Source organism: Myxocyprinus asiaticus, chromosome 15 (genome assembly GCF_019703515.2).
Source record: "Myxocyprinus asiaticus isolate MX2 ecotype Aquarium Trade chromosome 15, UBuf_Myxa_2, whole genome shotgun sequence".
Classification (NCBI taxonomy): Eukaryota; Metazoa; Chordata; class Actinopteri; order Cypriniformes; family Catostomidae; genus Myxocyprinus; species Myxocyprinus asiaticus.
In genome coordinates, this window is record NC_059358.1 from 8,956,912 (window position 1) to 8,978,912 (window position 22,001).

Consider the following 22,001-nt stretch of genomic DNA (forward strand, 5'->3'; position numbering starts at 1 on the left):
AGAAAAAAATATTTCTGCCAAATCCAAAGAATAATCTATTTGGTAGACACTTCAACAGGTTTGCCCTTAAATAACAATCATGGTTTTACAACAGTAACAATAACAACCATACAAATCATAGTAACCACTGAATCAATACGGTTCCAGTCATGGTTACAATATACTGTATAGTAAAATCATGGTTACTATATAGAAACTACAGTATTATTGTTATAAAACCATGCTTAATTGTGTCAAAACCATGATTTCTGCTCAGAAAACCATGGTGACAGCAGGCATGGTTACTACAATATTACTCCATGGTAATATTCCATGGTTAATTTTCGTCAGGGTCCTTAACTAAAAAAAACATTTTCTCTAATTACTAAATCAACATTTTAACTTAATATCTGCACTATTATGCTACATGCATCAACATAAAGTGCATTTCAAACTCATCTCAACATAAAGTACATTCTGAATTAAGCTGTACATCACTATAAAAGGAATAACCTTGCTATTAAAATGCATACGAGAAGGGATATTGTGATAATGCTACTTGAGTATTTTAATCATACATGGAAATCCCACATATGGCAATGAACAACTCAAGCACTTTACTTATTGTTTCACGTCTTTCTGAATTAGCACTGAGTGCCTGCTTAAAAATGGAAGGGAGTGTGTGCGGTTTTGGCTCACCTGCGGCTCTTTCCCTGGGTGATGTCGGAGTAAATGATTAATCATGTATCAATGTATTACTGTAACGGCATTTTAATGGCATTAATTAAAGGGCATTATTGACAAATATTACCAGTATACAGCACTCGCGCTGAGCGATGTTTGCAAACAGTGCCTGTTTTGTAAAAGTTTTTTGACCATCGCTGTTGTAATTGACTGCAAAAAGAAAATGTTCCCAGAAAGGAGAAACGCAGAGGGCTTCTTTATCAGCGGCTTGTTTTCTCTGCTTGCTATTTTCATCTATACACAATGCCAGTTAACTCAAATACAGGCGGAGCGTGTCCATATACAGAGCCATTCAGTTGCATTAGCAGGGGTTGCAACTCTGTCTGTCTGTTTGACGCTTTGTTTTCTTCACCAAACCTTGTGCTCCAGATGCGTCATTAAACTTGTGGTGAACCATAGTGCTGATGCTTACTGAACCGAGGGTGGCAAACTGTACAGTTCGTTTTTTTACAGAGAACTGTTACACCCCTAACACACACACACAAGAACTGTCTTTGCCCCATAGTGTCCTTTCTCCAATAGAATTAATAGAATCAACAGAATTGTGGTGTTCCCTGTCAAAGATAACAAAAAACAGGACTTTTATCTTGAAATGCTTTTATCTTGAAATGCTTTTATATTGAAATGCTTTTATTTTTTGAAAAGGGGCATAACGTAACACTGTGGTGTTTCCTGTGAGATCTGACCATTGTGACAAAGAAAACTGGCCTAAGCCTATTTACACATTAACACTGTCATATAAAGAACATTTAATGGAACAAAAATACCAACACTTCATATTTCTGTTATATTTTCTAATCAACAACAAATCAAATCAATAAACACCTGGTGGTTTTGTGTCTTCATGCACATGGCTGATAATAGCATTTTGCATGTGCCTTGCAAATGTGTGCTCTGCATTTGAAACACACAATGCTTGATAAAAGAAAGATCATCAAAGAAAGATTCTATTGGAGAGCGGTCACTGTGGGGCAAAGACAGTTCTGGTGGGTGTGTGTGTGGTAATGTTGGATGGATGAATGGATGTTGGATGCAATTCAGGGTAGGATAAAGTTCATCTCTGTGAAAAAGAAAGCATGTAATACTCAAAAGGGTTTGTGTGTGTATGTGAGCACGTGTGTGTATGTGCGCATGCACAGGTCCGAGGCCTTTATGTTTGCAAGCATACATGCACATATGTGAACATGAACACGATGAACATGCTCCTGAACACTAAAATGTTCTCTTATTTTTGGTCTCCCCCATTCAATTTCAATGGCCGGTTATTTTTGACCGGGAACACCACAAGTGTGACTTTTTGCTATTTTGTACAAAATAAAAGCATTTCAAAACAAACTTCCTGGTTAAACATTAAAGCACACTAGTGTGATAAATAGTACAGAATGTTTTCATATTTTATTTAATATTGCCAAAATTATCCACAAATAATGCTTTTTTTTTTTTTTTCACTCAAAAACAGAGGTGCATAAGCTCAGGTCAATGAGACCTACGATCAATAAGCTTCAAAAAGAAATACAAAACCTGTGCTAATTGAAAGAAAAAGATCTAATCCAATATTTGGTGATAATATAGCATAATGCGAGATTTGTAAGCAATTTTTAATAGGCCGATCATTTTTGACCGGGAACACCAAATTAGGTAAAAAATGTCAACACAGCACATGGGTTAAGAGAACGTATCTTGAATATAAGTGTCTTTTGTATTTAAGTGTATTTTTTCACTTGTTTATACTTCTGTCAGTGCAGAAAAGTCAAAATATACTTATATTCAAGATATATTCTCTGAAAGCACGTCTAAATATCTTATAGAGTATGTTGCTTCTTAGGTAAATGTATGTTGTTTTATGGAATTTTAGATATTTTAAAATATTTAATATTATATTCAACATTCTCAGATAACAAATTCTTTTTCTGCAGTATAGCTCCTGAAGTAAATGTACATTGTTTTAAAGGAGTTTTAGAATCTCCTATTGGGAAAACAAGCCAAATCAACAACAAATTCAAACACCAAGAATTTTGGGCGAAGACTTCCCTCTTTCATCTTTTTGTTCGATCCATCTTTAACTAACAAAAAAACATTGCGAGTACATTGCAAGCCATCACGTTTTCATCTAACTGCATCAATTGCGTGCCAGAGTGTGCATCAGATGGGATGCATTTTTAATCTCTCCCTCTTAGATCGGGTCAATTCATGCGACTCATAGAAGTGGCACTGACCGCACAGAGAAATGCCAGTTTCGGAGTTTGTACTTATTTACATGACCTGCTTCCTTATTAATTCAACTTTAATAAAAGATGCATTAAAGATGTAACTCCACCTCTTCGATGTGTTTCCTTTAAAGCTGCTCTGACATGCAAGTTTTGCTTAAGCGGAACGGTAGCTCCGGCTCTGCTTTAGTTCACAACGAGAGTGCTTCTGTATTTACTTATTTTGTATTTTTGTATAATTTCCTAATACTTTATGATCTACATCACCTTAAGCTGTTTGGAAAGTTTTGAGTGCATCAGGACTGTGTTTTCTTCCTTTCTTCAATTAGGTACAAGGCAAGCTTCGGTCGGTGCTCCTCTTGCATGCCATCATTAGAGTTTAATGTGATCTCATGTTAAGTTAAATGAGATCAAATGACTATTCAACAACAAAAACTTTTGTCGACAATTTTTTATTGTTGACTTTGTCGATAACGTTGACTAATTGTTTCAGCCCTAATTTGATCCTTGTAACATCACAAGTTCTACAAATTCCAAATGGCCCGATTCATTTAAGCCAGGCTCCAGAATGCTCTTTTTCTATAAAGGAGGACGTTTTCAGTGCTGAAACTTACAGTATGTATTTACAGTACAATGAAATCTTAAATGTCAAAAGCTCAAGGAAAATTTGATTCCTCATGTCATGACCCATTTAAAATAACATGCATGTGTTTTTATGAGTCACAGGACAGCGAGCGGGGCTCAACAAACCTCACAAGCAGCCCAGCCACAGAATTAGAGCCAGGACATGTTGCTTGATGAAGCACATCCGAATTCAGGGATCTCGAGATGCGATTTTCATAGTTTCAACTATTTTCAACTTGACACATCGTCTTAAAAAACCCAGTGTTTATGATGCTGAAAACCAGTGCAATGCTCCAAAAGAGTCATACATCCTGTGAAAAAAGAACAGCTTGACGAGCTCTGTTGCAAAATGGATTGCTGTCTGTAGTCTTCAATGATGGTCAGTTATATGGGAAAAAAACAAACAATAAATTGATATTTATTTTGTAAAATATTTTGTTCATCCTAAATAAGAGAAGAAATGCAACGTTTGACCCTGAGCCCGATTGCCTATGCCTTGTATTAGTTAAATGTGGTTTATGTAAATGTATCAAAAAAAAAAAAAAAAAAAAAAAAAAAAAAAAAAAGATAAAAGTAATTTTCTGTATTGTGTTTGTACATAAGCTTTATAAATGCTTAGTAAGAGGTAACGGGCCAAACCACAACCAAATAAGGATAAGATATTCCCATGTAAAGCTCACTGGCTGGTGTACAGCTGAACTGTCATACTGTATAACTACACGCACACACGCACACAAACACTATTTCCTATCCATTAAGCAACTACTGTATACTATATGAATACAGAAAAAAAAAGGATTAGCTGAAATGATTAAATTCATGAAATATTTTCCAAAAACATTTTTCCTGTAAGATTGTGTAAAAGCAGGTCAGACCATTGTTTTCCAAAACTCACTCTTTCTCACTTTATTATGTTTCCTATTAATCAGATGAACTGAAGAGAGTAAAAATAATCAGAATATTGTAAAAAAAGAAAGAAAAAAGAGCGGATTGTAAAACATGAGCGAGTTTGTACTTAAATTTGAACAGAAATTGGCTGTCAGAGAAAGTGCTGATAAAAGCCACGGCTGTGTGTTTTAGTTACTTTATTTCCCATTTGTGAAAGTTAAGCACACTGATATGGGTATTTTACAAATTAATGTTGCATGCATCTAATTGCACATACCACATGTTCACTTCTTGTAGGTTAATACACCTGGACGAGTACATAGACAAAAGACAAGGCCAATTATTGAATAGTTGATGTTTTTTGTAAGATGACTTTTTAATTTGTGCCTACTGGTAGCAGTGTTTCTCTTGTACCATCAAGTTAAGAGTAAAGCAGGCACCCAACTAGGAGACTCCAAACAACTTGATTTTGGCCGAGGGTGTCACACATGTAGACTGTTTTGCTGAGATCTCACTCTCTTCAGTCGGAGGTACGAGTCAGTTGCTGATACAAAATGTTGGAGTGGTGACAAACATACTAACTCACCACAACTCACTCTCTGATTCCCTGTTATGTGGAGCTCGCCGAAATAACTACATCAGTTGCACCTGAGCATTAACAATTGCAATAGAGTTTTTGAGGCCTGTAGCTTGTTTTCAGACCTGTAGCTTGATTGATTTGTTTTTAAATAGGGGCTAAAGTAGTTACTATGTTGCATTTTCTTCATGGTTCGATTTGCTTTCACAAGGTTATATTTTAAAACGGACCAAAACTGTACAATTTCCGTTGTGGATTTGATCTATCATTAGTTTCTCATGGTCACTGAGCTCTTTCTCTCTCCCTCCAGCGCCGCACACACACACATTCACAGAAAGAGTGAAGCCACCTTTTTACCTGTGTCTATTATGCCACTTTCCAAAAGAGAGAAGCAATTGTGAAGTTTGACCTATTTAACACCTCCCGCTGGAAGATGCTAATGCATGTTCGTCTCCCTCTGCCTGCCCGGCAATTATGTTAATAAAGCTCACACCTGAAAATGACTGGAAAAATCAGCTAGTGGGGTGCCGGCTTAAGATGTGTCCAATAAGAGGCTTTATATTGGACTAGGTATGATTTATTGGGATTGTCATGCCAATCTGAGTCTCACATGTCTATGATGTATTGGCATGATTGAGGCGTGATAAACAGAATGACTCAGATCAACTATGCTTGGTTGATCTTTTTTTTTTCATGGTAAAAAAAAAAGCTTTCCCACACTCAGTATAAAATATTCTTCATATGCAAATGTGGCAATGTATTTTGTTAACTTTTGCAAATGCTCAGCATGCCAAATTAATTTAGTCTGGTTTGTACTGCCATGTAAGTCAGAAAAAAACAATAGTTGTTATTCTGCAGCTACTATACTTCAGATAATACTTCATTTCCTTCAATTTCTAGATTTTTTTTTTTTTTTTTTTTTTTTGCTTACCGTTGGGACAGTATGATAAGATTGTCTCATTGTTAGATTCACTTTATGTATTTATTTCTCCTACCAGAAAATGTTTGTATTAACTCATGTGCATGTTCAGCTTTTGTGTTGTTGCATGTTCAAGCTGTACAGCATATGACTCCACCACACTAAGCATGAAGAAGGAACATGTACTTGTGTATTATATTAGTGATGTCAAAAGTACCATATTTCAGTACTAAGTCAATACAAAAATTAAAATTGTAACTATTCCAGTCTTTTTTAGTATCTGTAGTATAGACTCAATTTGGTACATGCACACAGTTTGACTAACAGGCAGCTGGTTTGAATGTGAGCACATGTGTGTGCTCTGTGAAGAGCACTAGCGGTAATGCAGATTTATGCCTGAATGAGTCAAGCACACTTCAAAATTTGGTCAAAATGCAAACACAGTTGGTTTGTTTAAGTTAATGCATTGTAGGAAAATATTCCACTTCATCCTGTGCTCTGTTTGTTCACTGTGTTCTACATTATCCTGTTATGCGAGAAGTTGCTTCAAACGATTCACGCTGTTAGTTAGCTGTCCAAATGATTCAGACTGAGTTGTGAACAGATTTGCTAACCTGTTTGACCAATTCATTATACCAAACCGACTCGTATTAGTGATTCATTTATGAATCGGGTACCTGTTTACTCAATTTGTATCTTTATTCTAGAAGATATATCCTTATTGCTGTTGTCTTGTTTTGAATAATTGCTTGAAACGATTAGTATTAGTCTGTAATCAAAATCGGTATCGAAAATTGTGAAGTTTCACTGGTATTGTATCGACTACTGAAATATTTATTAAAAAATGTGGTTAATTAAATTTGGGCAGTTTTGATCAAGAACTGCTCTCAATACCTTTTTGTTCAGTTATTTTTTCTTTGGTAATGGGTGAATTCATGAAGCATCCACTTAAAATAGTTTCATAGACTTTTCTTTCAGGCAGCCCATCTTACAATGGTTCTCTGGGTTAGAATATAACTTTTTAAAGTATTATTCTTTGCTTAAGCAGCCACCATTTATATACAGTAGAGTGCACAGCTTTTAAGATTTAATTACAGGCATTAACAGCTTCACTGGTTGAATGGCTTGACTTCCTACAAAGCATTCTTCCACTTCATGAGCATTGTATCAGTATGCTTTTAGCAAGGTATACTTTTAGCACTTTTAGCACACACACATTGTCTGTCTGTCTGTCTGTCTGTCTATGCATGCAATATAAATGTAATATGAATTTTAATTAATCATTATCAAATTAATAGCAAAATAATCATATAGCCTATATATCAATACCGGCTGAGAAGTCCCCAAAGTCTTTACATTAATGTGATGAATATAAAGCATTGAATAGAGACAGTTGCTTTAAAAGTCAATGTATTGTTTTGTTTTTTATTTCAAACAAATACACAGTACGTATGTGTGTGTGTGTGATTATATACATGTGTATATACAATATATGTAGGCTACATGTGTATGTGCATGCATGTTTTAGTATTGCCTTTGTGCTGTTTCATTATGCTTGAAGCCCTGAACGTCCTCTAACACCTCAGGGCAAATGCACGCTGCCACCCTCCCGCTTCCCAGCACTCAGGCCATGTTTAGCTCCTGTTCTGTTTGAACCCAATCACTCACCCTTTTCACTCGTGGAATAACACATGCATGCTCACAACAACAGCCCCTCACACACACCTATTCACACACACTAAAGCAGAGATCTGGGATATAAATAACACCTCATGTTTAGGTCTTTGCTAACAGGAGTGAGACCCTACCGACGTCAGCAGTAGAAATATTGGCAGTGTGTCTTGCAGGATTCTCTCTCACTTCTGCTTCCTTTTAGTCACTGTGCAGCTAGTGATTTGGAACATTTGCTCTGTAGTTTGTACATGTGATGCAGACTGTTTTGCTGCCTAGTCTTGGTTTACAAGAATAGCCGTGTTAAGGAATTGTGTGGAGACTTCCTCTTCCACAGATCCAGATTGTAGCCATCATTCTGTTTTAGGTTTAATGCTTGAGGTTCATCTTTCAAGTAGTGGTCGATAGATATGGGTTTTTTTAATGGCCGATGCCGATATCCAGAGAGCAATGCCGATATATCATACATAATTCATACATAATTCATACATAAATCATAATTAACAAACAAACTTATTTAGCACTATATTTACTCAATTTCACACAAAGCTAAAAAAAATAATATTGCATTTTAAATGGTAGATTGCAGTTTCTTCAGATTTCTGTTTATTCATCAAATTTTAGTAATTTATTTGCACATGAAGAAATTGTTCATATATTAGGAAGAAGGAAATAACAGTACACACAGTAGTCCAGCAACCATGGATGGCATGTGCACATTAACAATCACATTTACTAAAAAAATACAGAATCAAACCAACTGTATATACAGTGCATAGTGAATAAGACATTTACTTATAGCACACATGCGTTTACTTTGGGCTGCATCCGAAAACATAGGCAGCTGACTTGCTCCCTTGCTGCCTAATCAGTTAATGGCTTAACTGACAGCTGTTTTGAATGAATGGAACTCTTAAGGAAACTGGTCTCCGAACAGTTTGAAAGGCACCTTATTTTCATCCTACCTCTGTATGCAGCCTCCGGAGGCAGCATTTTCCTGATTTCGGACACAGCCTTGAAGTTGCACACACGTGCTCGTGCAGGTCCAGCGCGAGCAGCTATCTCCTGACAGTTTAAATGGCCTGGATCGCTTGCTTGGATAGTCATAGGTCAGACCATCATGATTTGTGAATCAGATCAACTTTTGATCCTGATCCTGATGTTTTGATTCTTGCTGATAGAATACATGCTTCAGAGGAAGATATTAGATGAGTGCTCGGCGGGAAGAAAACGCTGGATTTTCGTGAGGTTCGTGAGTTACATTCATAACTGTTTAAACTAGATATCTGCATATTTGCAAACAGTATATAATAGCAAAATATTTTATTTATATTTAACAAATATTTTTGTTGATATTTGCCTTTTATCATTAGAAAATAAACTTAAAGGTGATAGGGAACTACTGAAGAGAGACTGTTAGAATATGTGCTTTAGAGGTAAATAAATGAGCGTTCAACAGGATGCTGGATCTGCTGAAGTTGTGTGAGGTTGGGTTATTACATCTGTTTAAACAAGATATGTGCATATTTGCAGACAGTATATGAGATTTATTTTATTGATATTTGCCTTTTTATCATTAGACAAGACAGTTGAAGTTATAGGGAACTGTTGAGGAGAGAGGGAGAATGAAACAGGTGAGCACTTTAGCATTATGAGCTCAAACGCGGACTGATATGCGGACTGTTTAAATGACACTGTGTTGCACACGGGTCTATTATTTTACTAACACGATGGCACGTAACAAGAAAATTAACCGTGACTGGTAGTTTACATGTCTCAGTCGCTTCACATTCAAGCAGGCGTTTCTCGACGCCCTCAAGAAACAAATCGACCAAACGGGAAAATGTATCGGCCGATGCCGATAATGAAAAAAGTCAGAATATTGGCCGATTCATCACCTCGGCGACATATCGGTCGACCACTACTGTCAACCGTCTGTTTCATTTCTACCTCTGGAAGTGGATGCTATGGATAAGACAGCATTTGCTGAATGATTAATAACTAATTCTGGACCTGAGTGACTGTTTCAGTCAAGGTCCTTTGGTCTTCTGTGCTGTTTGATTTCTCTCCAAGTGATGAAGTTGTAAAGTCCGTCCCCAGGGTCTGTGAACAATGCAGGACTTCAGGGGAGATGTTGTGAATCTGAGGACAACCAGAGGATCTACAATTTTCTTGGTATGTGTTTGCGCACACCCATGCGAATTTGACCTAATGCAGTTGTGAAAGAGAATTTTTTTATTAGTTATGAGCTTGCTGTATGATTCACATTTCAGGCTCTGCGTAGCACATCTAATATGTTGCTTGGGGGTCCTGTTTCCAAATATTGCCTTTTTTTCTTTCTTCTTTTTTTCCCCTTTTCTCCCCAATTTGGAATACCCAATTCCCACTACTTAGTAGGTCCTTGTGGTGGCGCATTCACCTCAATCCGGGTGGCGGAGGACAAGTCTCAGTTGCCTCCGCTTCTGAGACAGTCAATCCGTGCATCTTATCACGTGGCTCATTGTGCATGACACCGCAGAGATTCCCAGCATGTGGAGACTCATGCTACTCTCTGCGATCCACGCACAACATACCACGTGCCCCATTGAGAGTGAGAACCACTAATCGTGACCACAAGGAGGTTACCCCATGTGACTCTACCCTCCCTAGCAACCGGGCCAATTTGGTTGCTTAGAAGACCCGGCTGGAGTCACTCAGCACACCCTGGATTCGAACTTGTGACTCCAGGGGTGGTAGTCAGCATCAATACTCGCTGAGCTACCCAGGCCTCCCAAAAATATTACCCTTCAAAGGAGTTCACGTGTGCTGCTTGAAAGTGTTTGGAGTTGTTCAGTTGAAATGGGTGAAATTTCGCACCATGCATGTGATTATGGCATTATATTCTATGTCCACATCATACCCTTTGCTGTGTTTTGCCCTTTGCGGTGATATCTGATGCCATGGCACTCAGGAATTCTTGGACAGAGGCCCGTGGTAGGACAGGGCCACCTCGGTTTTTTTATATCCTGGACCCTCTGTGAATGTACTGGAAAAGAACATACACTCACATAACACACTCAATAAGCATACAGTAAGTAATGCAATTTGTGGTGATGTGCTGATAAAGAAACTTTGTAATGACTGATAATCAATATAATGACCATTATTATAAATATGTACTATTCTGCCTGTTCTGTTCTGCCTTTTTTAAATGGCATTCACACTAAAGCTCCAAACTAGATTTTTTTATTGAAAAGTAACTTTTTTTGGAGAAATGATTTGTGACCACACTTCCCCTACTGTCTTCTGTTTTTCCTGTAATATGCTGCAGTCAGAGTTTACTAAAAATGAAATCATTGCTTGTGAAAGTGTTGAGAAATGTAATTCTGAAGTTGAAAAATGATTCTGAGATTCATGTAAATTTCAGTTAAACTTTTCACTTAAATTGTTGTGCTGATCATATAATTTGTAATGAATTATTTTTATTAAATTAGAAAAAGTACTGAAAAACAACATATAAAAGTGGAGGGAGCTCCTAGCAGCATTTCTTTTGAACTGAAACTTTAAATACAGTATATAAAAATAATGAACTAAACAGCTCATAACATAGTGTTATGTATTAACAACATGTGATAACAGACGAGACTCACGTAATTGGAGTTGATACTCTTTATGTAGCTTGCTGGCTAGCCCGTTTAGCCAAGTGCAAAAAGGGCAACAGGATTTTATTCACCACAGAGGTGAAACATTTAACGCTAGCAAAATTGATGTTAAGTTTGCTAAATCTCCTAATGTTGGTTAGCTAGCTACCACTATCAATGCCATCATCAGCTATAACATGAAAAAACACTAACTCAAATGGGGGCGAGTACTCCGTTAAATCAGTCCTTATCTCTGCCGCCCATCTATATTGCTGCTCACTGTATTTCTCCGCTACGGTCTACTGTCATTGAAATAACCGCGTCTGCAGTTCTACTATCCCAGGGCTGGATAAGAAAGGCAACGTGTGCGGAGCGGGAAAGGGCATTAATGAAGCGTGTTCGGTGCTAGAGAAAATTATTCAAAGATATAGTGCTGAAAGATCAGTTTATCTATATACACTGCTCTGTTGTTTTGTCACGCTGCTAAACTAAAGTGTTGAACCTAAAGTGAATGGTGAGATGGGGTAACCGTTGTCATGATGTCTCGCGGTCCGCTAATTGGTGACCGCTGGCATAGAGTATTGTGATGTTTATTGCAACTTTAGTATCTGCATTCTTACCTTTGAAAACAGCTTGTCCTCACAGATGCATCTTTCTCTCGTTGCTTTCCTCTTTCCCACTTCTCTCCCCAATGAATATGGAGTACAGTGTTGATTGATTGGCCATTTATTAGTGACATATATATAACCAATCCGATAATACTGTGGGCGGGACATTTGAGACAGACTACAAGCAGTAATCTTTCAGAGAGGTGGTGGCATCAGAGCCAACTGAGCGCATTTTAAAGTTTATCGACAATCAGATCAGACAAAATAATGATCCCGATAATTAGAAGAATTATGAATATCGGATCCGATTATCGGCCAGGCCGGTCAACCCCTATTACACACACAAACAATTTAAGTTGGTTTAGAACTTTTGAAACTCTTTATCTATGCAGAATATAGCAGTTTGAATTGGAAAAGGTTAGGCTTTAGGCCCATTATTGGTCTAATCAGACCAATATTTATATTTATATATATATATATATATATATATATATATATATATATATATATATATATATATATATATATATATATATATATATATATATATAATATATATATATTATAAACATTTATAGTTTGTATAGTATTTATAGATATATATGTGCAATTGTTGGTTGGTTACAGCAGGATTTATTTTTTTAGTCTGCTCCTTTGGGTGAGCTCCAAAGATTTTGTCCTGAAATAGTTTTGAGGAAAGAATAGCTGTGAATGTGAGCTCTGCCAAGTTTACATCATCCTCATCAAGCAGCTGAGAAGTGCCTTCCAAAAGACATAATTACGCCTGATGCTTGTTTATAGTTCTAAGCTAATGCATCAACATGCTGAGGACTAATGTGTGAATTCTGTGAAATCTTTCTGTTTCATCGTGAAGCCTTGTGGTGAAATTGTGACATTTTGTTCAGAGTCAGAGCCTAACAAAATGTTAATGTAATCAAGTAATTGTGGGTATTAAAATTTAAAGGAATAGTTCATCCAAAAATGAAAATTCTCTCAATTTACTCACCCTCATGCCATACCAGATGTGTATGACTTTCTTTCTTCTGCTGAAAAAAAAAAACCTTTTCAGAAGAATATTTCAGCTAGATATGTCCATACAATGCAAGTGAATGGTGACCAGAACTTTGTATCTGCAAAAATCACTGTCAGTGTAAAAGTAATCCATAAGACTCCAGTGGTTTAATCCATGTCTTTAGAAGCGATATGATAGGTGTGGGTGAGAAAAAGATCAATATTTAAGTCATTTTTTCCTATAAAAGTCTACTCACACTTTCGCTTCCACATTCCTCTTCTTTTGTTTTTGGTTCATTAGCATCCTTCATGCATATCGCCACCTACTGGTCGGGGCTGGTTAAAGGTGGAGATTTATGGTAAAAAAAAAAAAAGAAAGGACTTAAATATTGATGTTTCTCACCCACAGTTACCATATAACTTATAAATCAAGGATTTACCCACTGGAGTCATTAATTATTTTCATGCTGACTTTATGTAATTTTTTTTAGATTCAAAGTTCTGGTCACCATTCACTTGCATTGTATGGACCTACAGAGCGTTCTGTAGAAGAAAGTAAGTCACACAGTGTTCTGCAGAAGAAAGTAAGTCACACACATCCAGGATGACATGAGTGTGAGTAAATGACAAGAGAAATTTCATTTTTGGGTGTACTAACCCTTTAATGTGTTGTTCTTGATATGTCTTTTGCTTCATCATTGACTTCGTCATGTCGTTTCAAACCCGTATGAGTTTCTTCTTCCGTGGAACACAAGGAAAATTTAGGCTATTTTTCATGCAATCACAATAAATGGGAACTGGTGCTTTCAACGTTTAAAAAGGATGCAAAGTACCATAAGTATTGTGAAAGTGGTCCATATGACTCATGCACAATAGTCCAAGACAAGTTTTCTGAGGCCACACAATAACTTTGTGTGAGAAACATACCAAATTTAATGACATGATGGAGGTGAGTAAATGATGAAATGTTCCTTTAAGTGTTGTCACAGAAAAGGGAAAGATTACATTGTTTTCTCACAGATCTACTCTGTATTCCGTCTGGAGACTTGGCCCATGCAGCAGCAATGGTTGTGAATTGTGGGAATTGGGGTATTGTCAGGGGAACTTAAACAAATGTGCAGTAGAGGGACTCTGGCACAGTCCTGAGTACCCTGGGTAGCATCTGGAGAAATGTCACATAATCACTGTCTTCAATATACCATCTCCCTCTAAAGCAACCTCCAAAATGTTCTCACAGACGTAGAGGGCTGTAAAAACTCAGAACACAGTTGTATAGTGCATTCTCCTGTGTCCCAAACTTAATTGGAACCCTTCTAGGCTGCAAGTGGAAAAATGTTTCTCATTTCATGTTAATCGTCATGCACGTAGATTGTGGTTTGGTCCTGATAATAGAGGAAATGAATTTAACTTGGTTTGGGCCCAAGTTTAGCTCATTGTATTTGTTAAAAGTAAATGACCAGCACGTAACAATTATAGTCGCTTGTTTAGATGCTCTCCAAATGTGACAGCCTGTCTGAGCCTGTTAAACTGAAGCTGTGGTTGGAAATATTATGTAGCAGACATGCTATAGACTTGAAGTTGACACTGGTTTCATGTACAGCATGCATTTAGAAGTAGCATTGTAGGTATAGTTTAGTCTAATCCCTATTTTAGACAAAATTATACTTTGTTGAAGAACATCTAATCTGGCAATAGCCTTCCAGGCTGTGTCTTAGACCCTTATGATGGAACCTCGACAGATACACAACAGGGGTGTAGCAATATATAGGGCTGGGCGATATATTGAATATTAACAATATAATCAAGATAATTTTCCTGACAATGTAAAATTGACCAGTATTGTAAATATTGCGATGATTATTACGTGCTTTCATTTGGCCATTAAGTTTAATAAAGAGCGCATCAGTAGACTAATTTCATGATCCTTCAAGGCTGCACAATTAATCAAAATAATTCAAAATGGTCATATGTGATTATTAATCCACAAAAGGCTATGATTTAAAGACAGATAACATGGTCTGTGTGTGGTTCAGAACAAACCGGCGACGCGCTGATCTCTGTGCACTGTGTCAGTTCAGGTGCATTGTGAAATCGATGTAATGCAGGTTCAAGCTTTTGCACAAATCCAAACATTAGTAACAAGATATTATACAAATCTACAAATGCTGCACAGAATAACAGAAAAGGAGGAGATACAGCGTTTCAGGAAATGCGGAACATTTTAAACTGTCACATACACATTGCCTTTTCTATGTCACAGTAAAAGCCCCTTGTGAAGTTGAAGTAAATAGACAACAATTTCGGTGTCAAAATAAAAGACCCAGGTGGAGGTGAAGTAAACAGGACAAAAATATATTACTTTTGTTTTAAGCTAATCTAATAATCAGAATAATAATGATAATTCAGTATTATATTATAATAATAAACATGACGTGTCCCATACTAATAATTTAGTATTATGCAATTTTCAACTGGGTTTCAAAAATAAATCTGTTTAGCTTTGCACACCTTTTTCATTCACAAAAATGTATTAGTAAAAACATTTGAAGTAAATAATGCTTTTTATTAAGCTACTATGTATCATTGTATATGAAATATAAATATAAAGTCCATATCAATGAAAATGATTGAATTTCATTCTCTCTTGTGTTTATTTAATGAAAAACAAATTATTATATTTTAATTTAATGTCTTTAAAATATTGAATCTACTGGCCTACAATGGCTGTTTGGATGAAATGATGGTTCCTCAGATAAAAACAAAACAAAAAACACTTTTGAGCCATTTTAGAGCAAATACATAATTATCGAGATATATATCAAATATCGTCAATAGGCTGAAAAATATCGAGATATAATTTAAGACATATCGCCCAGCCCTACTCATGCCTTAATACACTGCCTGGCCAAAAAAAGTCACCGTTTGGATTTAAATAAGCAGATACTTAAGAGTCTATGATTGAATCAGTATTGCAGTGATTAATATGTTTCAGCTGGCAACAATTATTTTAATCCTAACTGATGCAGTGTGTAGCTTCTCATTTCTTAATCAACCATGTCGGAAGACGTATCCTGTGGTCGTGGACAAGATTTTACTGCAACTTTTTTTTTTTGGCCAGGCAGTGTATGTCCCCCGCCACTTTTCAAAGTGTTCCAACACCCCTGCAAATAGAGCAGATGTCAAAAGACACCAACTATTAGAAGATAATAGGGTCTCACAGCAAGTTTTAATTGAAAGAGGTGTGATTAAAGCCATGGCCAAAGTTAAACTTAAGAGATTTTTACATTTTATATATAAAATTACAAGTCTGATTGCTTAGAAAAAATAATAAAACACTGTCTCATCAACAAGCCACAAAGTTTGAGTTAACATTCATGTTCATAGCACAAATGGAGTGAGACGAGTAATGCCTACAGTTGAAGTCAGAAGCCAGGTCTCATTAAAACACATTTTTTAACCACTCCACAGATTTCATATTAGCAAACTGTAGTTTTGGCAAGTAGTTTAGGACATGTACTTTGTGCATGACACGAGTAATTTTTCTTCTGATAGGCTAATTGGAGTCAGTTAGAGGTGTAACTGTGGATGTATTTTAAGGCCTTCCTTCAAATGCAGTGCCTCTTTGCTTGGCATCATGGGGAAATCAAAAGAAATCAGCCAAGACCTCAGAAAAGAATTGTGGACTTCCACAAGTCTGGTTCATCCTTGGGAGCAATTTCCAAATGCCTGAATGTACCACATTCATTTGTACAAACAATAGTATGCAAGTATAAACACCATGGGACCACACAGCCATCATACCGCTTAGGAAGGAGACGCATTCTGTCTCCTAGAGATGAATGTAGTTTGGTGTGAAAAGGGCAAATCAATCCCAGAACAACAGCAAAAGACCTTGTGAAGATGCTGGAGGAAACATGTAGACATGTATCTATATCCATAGTAAAACGAGTCCTATATCGACATAACCTGAAAGGCTGCTCAGCAAGGAAGAAGCCAATGACCCAAAACCGCCATAAAAAGCCAGACTACAGTTTGCAAGTGCACATGGAGCCAAAGATCTAATTGAACTTTTTGGCCATAATGACCATTGTTATGTTTGGTGGAAAAAGGGTGAAAATTGCAAGCCGTAGAACACCATCCCAACCGTAAAGCATGGGGTTGGCAGCATCATTTTGTGGGGGTGCTTTGATGCAGGAGGAATTGGTGCACAAAATAGATGGCATCATGAGGAAGTAAAGTTGTGTGGATATATTGAAGCAACATCTCAAGACATCAGCCATGAAGTTAAAGCTCGGTCGCAAATGGGTCTTCCAAATGGACAATGACCCCATGCATACCTCCAAAGTTGTGGCTTAAGGACAACAAAGTCAACTTATTGTGAGAAGCTTGTCGAAGGCTACCCAAAATGTTTGACCCAAGTTAAACAATTTAAAGGCAATGCTACCAAATACTAACAAATTTTAGGTAAACTTCTGACCCACTGGGAATGTGATGAAAGAAATAAAAGCTGAAATAAATCATTCTCTCTACTATTATTCTGAATTTCACATTCTTAAAATAAAGTAGTGATCCCAACTGACCTAAGACAGGGAATGTTTTCTACGATTAAATGTCAAGAATTGTGAAAAACTGAGAAAAGCTGTTTTATTCTACATGGGGCAGGGGCGCGCTCATGGGGGCTGCCATTTTAGAATCACATGACCAACTTGATACTTAATGAAGTTGTTTATTCTGCAGCTTGGCTGTAATTTCCCTCCATGCTGTACCAAGGAATGCATTGTCAGAAAAAAATTACCTTAAACCCACTTATGGTATAAACTTGTATTAACGATTGCACAATTCCAAACTAGCCAGACTAAAATGCAAGTAATTGGAAAGGCACTGTGTCCCATGGATTGTTCACTTTTTACATTGTGAGATATATATATTTGTCTGTATGTATCTCTCTCTCTTCCCAGGGCAATGACGAGGAAGCAGTTGTTGATCAGGGGAAAACCAGCTCTAACATTCACACAAACTTCGAAAAAGAGGAACTTGAATGTAAGTCACCTCTTCCCTTTGCATGACTCTCTCTGTCTCCTATATTTTTCTCTCAAAATCTTATCTTGAAGCATACCAACTGTTTTTTTGGCACATGGAGGTGTACAGTTAATGTATGGCATGCTTTCACGCATTGCTTTCAGTGTGTTTAAAAAGCACACTGATTAAAACCATCCTACAGCCACCCCTCCACCTCATTTCACTCTCTAGCTGAGCTCACTGAGGTTACCAAGCTTAAATGTATCTCAAATGCTTCCCCCTCTGAGGGCTCCCCCATGGGCCAGCGGTATGTTCTCAGATGATCTGACCTTCGTATCAGCCACCTGTATGTGTTCTGGAACATTGGGCATATTGGAAAGGAAGTACTATGTGTTTGGTAACAGTATTTTTTCCAAATGAATAAGGCAAGTATTGTCTACAACTCACAAGCCACATGCTCATGCTCTTATATAGTGCGAGGAGACATCTGACCTACATCTGGTTCTTACAAGTAAGACATTCATATTCAGTGAAATCATTACCTTACTAGCATGGGAGCTGCAAATTGTGCAGACAATTCCAACAGACAACTTAGACCTTAGCCAGAGAAGATGGCATATTTAATTTAACACAAATGAAAATGTGACTATGAGTAGTGGTCGACCAATATGAGATTTTTATGGGTGATGCTGTTCCCGAAATCTAGAGAGCAGAGTGGTATTGTGATATAATGGCTAAATATAATGGATATAATAGAACTTGTTTGAAACAATGTTTTTGACAAACATTTTTTTTTTTTGAAAACTTTAATCTAATTGTCGGTAGGGCTGGGTTAAAAATATAGCTTTTCTGATGCATCTTAATTTGAATGACTTCGACATTGATTTTTTAAATCCCAAGACTTTTTCTCTGTGTGGCAACCTTCTACAATGCGAGTACATCACTCGCATATGTGACCAAATTTTGCACTATGCGACTAAAAAATTCTGTTATTAGCCATAGGCTGATATATTTTCAGATTTTATTCACCATTGAGAAGTATAGTGGCAAAAAAGTTCAGCACCTAGATCCTTGCACTTCGTATTTGAGTAAAAATTTAGTTTGACTTGTTCTGTGCAATGTGTGTCCAAAGACTAGATCCACTCAATCCATTTATTTTTTTAATATCCTTTTTGCTCTTTACAGTCGATCAAAAACAACAAAAAATAATCACTTAGTTCTAATCACACATGGCATGGATGCAGTAAAGATACGATGCGACTCCACACTTGTTAATGTGTGCCAAGGGCTGCATTAAGTTGTTTTGGGGCCCCGGAGCTTACCGTTTCGCTGGGCCCTGCTTTTCATCAGACGGAGTGGGGGTGGAGACAGAATGTTGGTACTCTATGACCATGTATTTCACGGACGGGTTTTGCTGTTGCGCACCGTCTCCGTGTTTATATCAGCGTCTCTTGCTTCTTTTCTTGAATATTAATGGGGGAGAATAGGGCGGTGGATGCCGCCACTGGGCCCCTCCCTAGAAGTTCGGGGCCCCCCTGCAGCCATGGGCCCTGGGGCTTAAGTGAGGGTCCCCGTGAGCCAACAGCTCGCATACGTGTCCTGGATGAGTGCCCTACCGTCTGCGCCACTCGCTCCAACAAGTGCAGTCTTTTTAATATGTTGGTTCTGTCTTAAGAGCCTAGATTGCATCTAATTTTTGTGTTGACACCCTGGTACATAAGAGAATGACTTATTGAATGGATTGAACTTCTGTCCCTCACAACTTCAATTTTGTTCATGTCAAATTAAATATGACATCTACTAGGTCTATTAGAAAATCCATTCTGTATCACAGTGACTTGTTTTATGAAGAGTTTATGCTTCAGCAATTTACTGTGATAACAATTTTGGGCTAAATATGAAAGGTAGCTGAGAAGGGGAGCAAAAGAAAGGTCAGTGCAAATGGAATATTTTAAGGGGAACTGAAAATGCAAACCTGACATTGTTGAACTCTAAGTACTGGAATATGCAGCTAACGATGACTGGAATTTTCATCATACTCTCTTTTAATAACTATATTTCATGGGGGCCTAGGTAGCTCAATGAGTATTGATGCTGACTACCACACCTGGAGTTGTGAGTTCGAATCCACTGTGTGCTGAGTGACTCCAGCCAGGTCTCCTTAGCAACCAAATTGGCCCGGTTGCTAGGGAGGGTAGAATCACATGGGGTAACCTCCTCATGGTAGCGATTAAGTGGTTCTCGCTCTCAATGGGGCACGTGGTAAGTTGTGCGTGGATCGCGGAGAGTAGCATGAGCCTCCACATGCTGTGAGTCTCCTCGGTGTCACGCACAGCAAGCCACGTGATAAGATGCACGGATTGACGGTCTCAGAAGCGGAGGCAACTGAGACTTGTCCTCCACCACCCAGATTGAGGTAACTATGCCACCACGAGGACCTAGTAAGTAGTGGGAATTGGGCATTCCAAAATTGGGAGAAAAGGGGATAAAAACAAAACTATATTTCGTAGCGTTGATCTCTTGCCAAGATGATTAGCTAATTCTAACTAACCTATATCCAATCAGAATAAAGTAAACAAGTATCAGGCGAGATCACGTAATATCATCTATAAAAGCATGTGTTTAACTTTTCTTGGGTGAGTTCCACAGCTGCATCTGACAGAACTCCCAGCCGTGTATTTATAAATGAGCAAAGCAGAGACTGGAGTCTGTGTAGAGTTATTATGCTGCAGCATAAGTCTAGATATGAGATGGTGAAATCGTTAGCGTGTAGTGACAGAATATAAGATTCTCGGATTGAGTGAGTATTGTCAGGACGCTACCAACCTCTCAGTGGACTCTGATTTGTAATGCGCTGCAGAAAAAGGTACCAGCGGGCTGGGAAACTAGGAGACCAGCAGGTTAATCAGGTAATTTAGGGTGTTAGGTATACTTGGGTCAGTATTTAGAATTTCTATGACAGTGCTTTATGGGTTTAATATAATTTTGATGTGATTGTAATGAGTTAAAGAGGGAACTTGTCAAATTGTTCCATTGCAGTGTACTATTCTGACCCCCTGCTTACTTTAATAGCATTAAAATGGATTAGACTGCAGCTTGAGGTCTAATTCATTACACTTGGCTTTCCCAGGTCATACCTCAAGTTCCTGCACACCCTCATTCTTCATGCAAAATACTATGTGCTTCTTTAACTTTCTGTTTGTTTTCACTTTCTGCCTACATTTTTCCAGATGTAATAGGAAGAAGCCCTCAGTTTGCATATTATTCAGAACATTAGATGACACACAGCCTGTTTCCCTTTTTTTCATAGAATCGGTTATAAAGTTATAAACTTCAGGCAAGATTCTTTGGATGTCTTTATGCTGTTCTGCCAAGCTCATAAGATTTAATTGTGACAGACAGTTGGCATAGATAGTGATTCATGTCATTTTAGATCCAAAAATAAATGCTCCCTTCCATGCACTTTGATGTTCACAATGTTAATTTTCGATTTTTTCCTTCAACAGAGCACCTTGGTTGATTATTGTAATTAGACAGAACCAAGATCATGCTGTTCTGCAGAGGGCTGTTGTTTTGTAGCCTGTGTTTAGGGGAGTGTCAAGATAATATGGGAGGAAGGTTTAGTATTGGTTGACCCACCCCCACCCCTCTTCCCTTATTGCACATTGTTGTATGTGTTGCTTTGTATCTGCACTGTTCTTGGCTGCAGAAAGCACATTATAAACCAAACTCAGTAACTGTCAGAATCAGTACCGGCACTCCCTATACGCATATTATGCAGTCTGCATGGGGCAACAACTCTCTAGGGAGGCACCAGAAATTCCACCGGCTGCCGTTCATCACATGTTATATGTTATTCAAGGACCCGATAGCAGTCGCGGAACACATTGCCTTACAACTTGCACCATGTCAGATTATTACATCGCACATTCATTTAATTTTCGTTTTTTCTTAAAGATTCTAACACAGCTTCAAGGACTTGAAATACACTGCAGCAGCAGATTTGCTAGCAGCTTTGCAGGTTTGGTGGCGCAAACGTAGTGGCTGTATGTGCAAGATTTTCAAGGGCTGTCGTGGCTGACAAAGTGCACACTCAAGTCTAAGCCTCCCATGCATTCTCTGCGTAGACAACCA

The 22,001-nt window shown here is 37.7% G+C and overlaps 1 protein-coding gene across 5 annotated transcripts in view; it reads left to right on the plus strand.

Annotated features, from left to right (window-relative positions):
* slc4a7 (solute carrier family 4 member 7) overlaps positions 1–22,001 on the plus strand; it is a 66,924-nt gene that overhangs the window by 10,614 nt on the left and 34,309 nt on the right. For all 5 annotated transcript variants that reach the window (XR_007899409.1, XM_051719783.1, XM_051719780.1 and 2 more), the window contains exon 2: positions 17,807–17,888. Coding sequence is in view for 4 of the 5 variants with exons in the window: in XM_051719783.1 (XP_051575743.1) it covers positions 17,807–17,888 (82 nt within the window). In the remaining variant the exon portion in view is untranslated. The remainder of the gene's footprint in view (positions 1–17,806; positions 17,889–22,001) is intronic.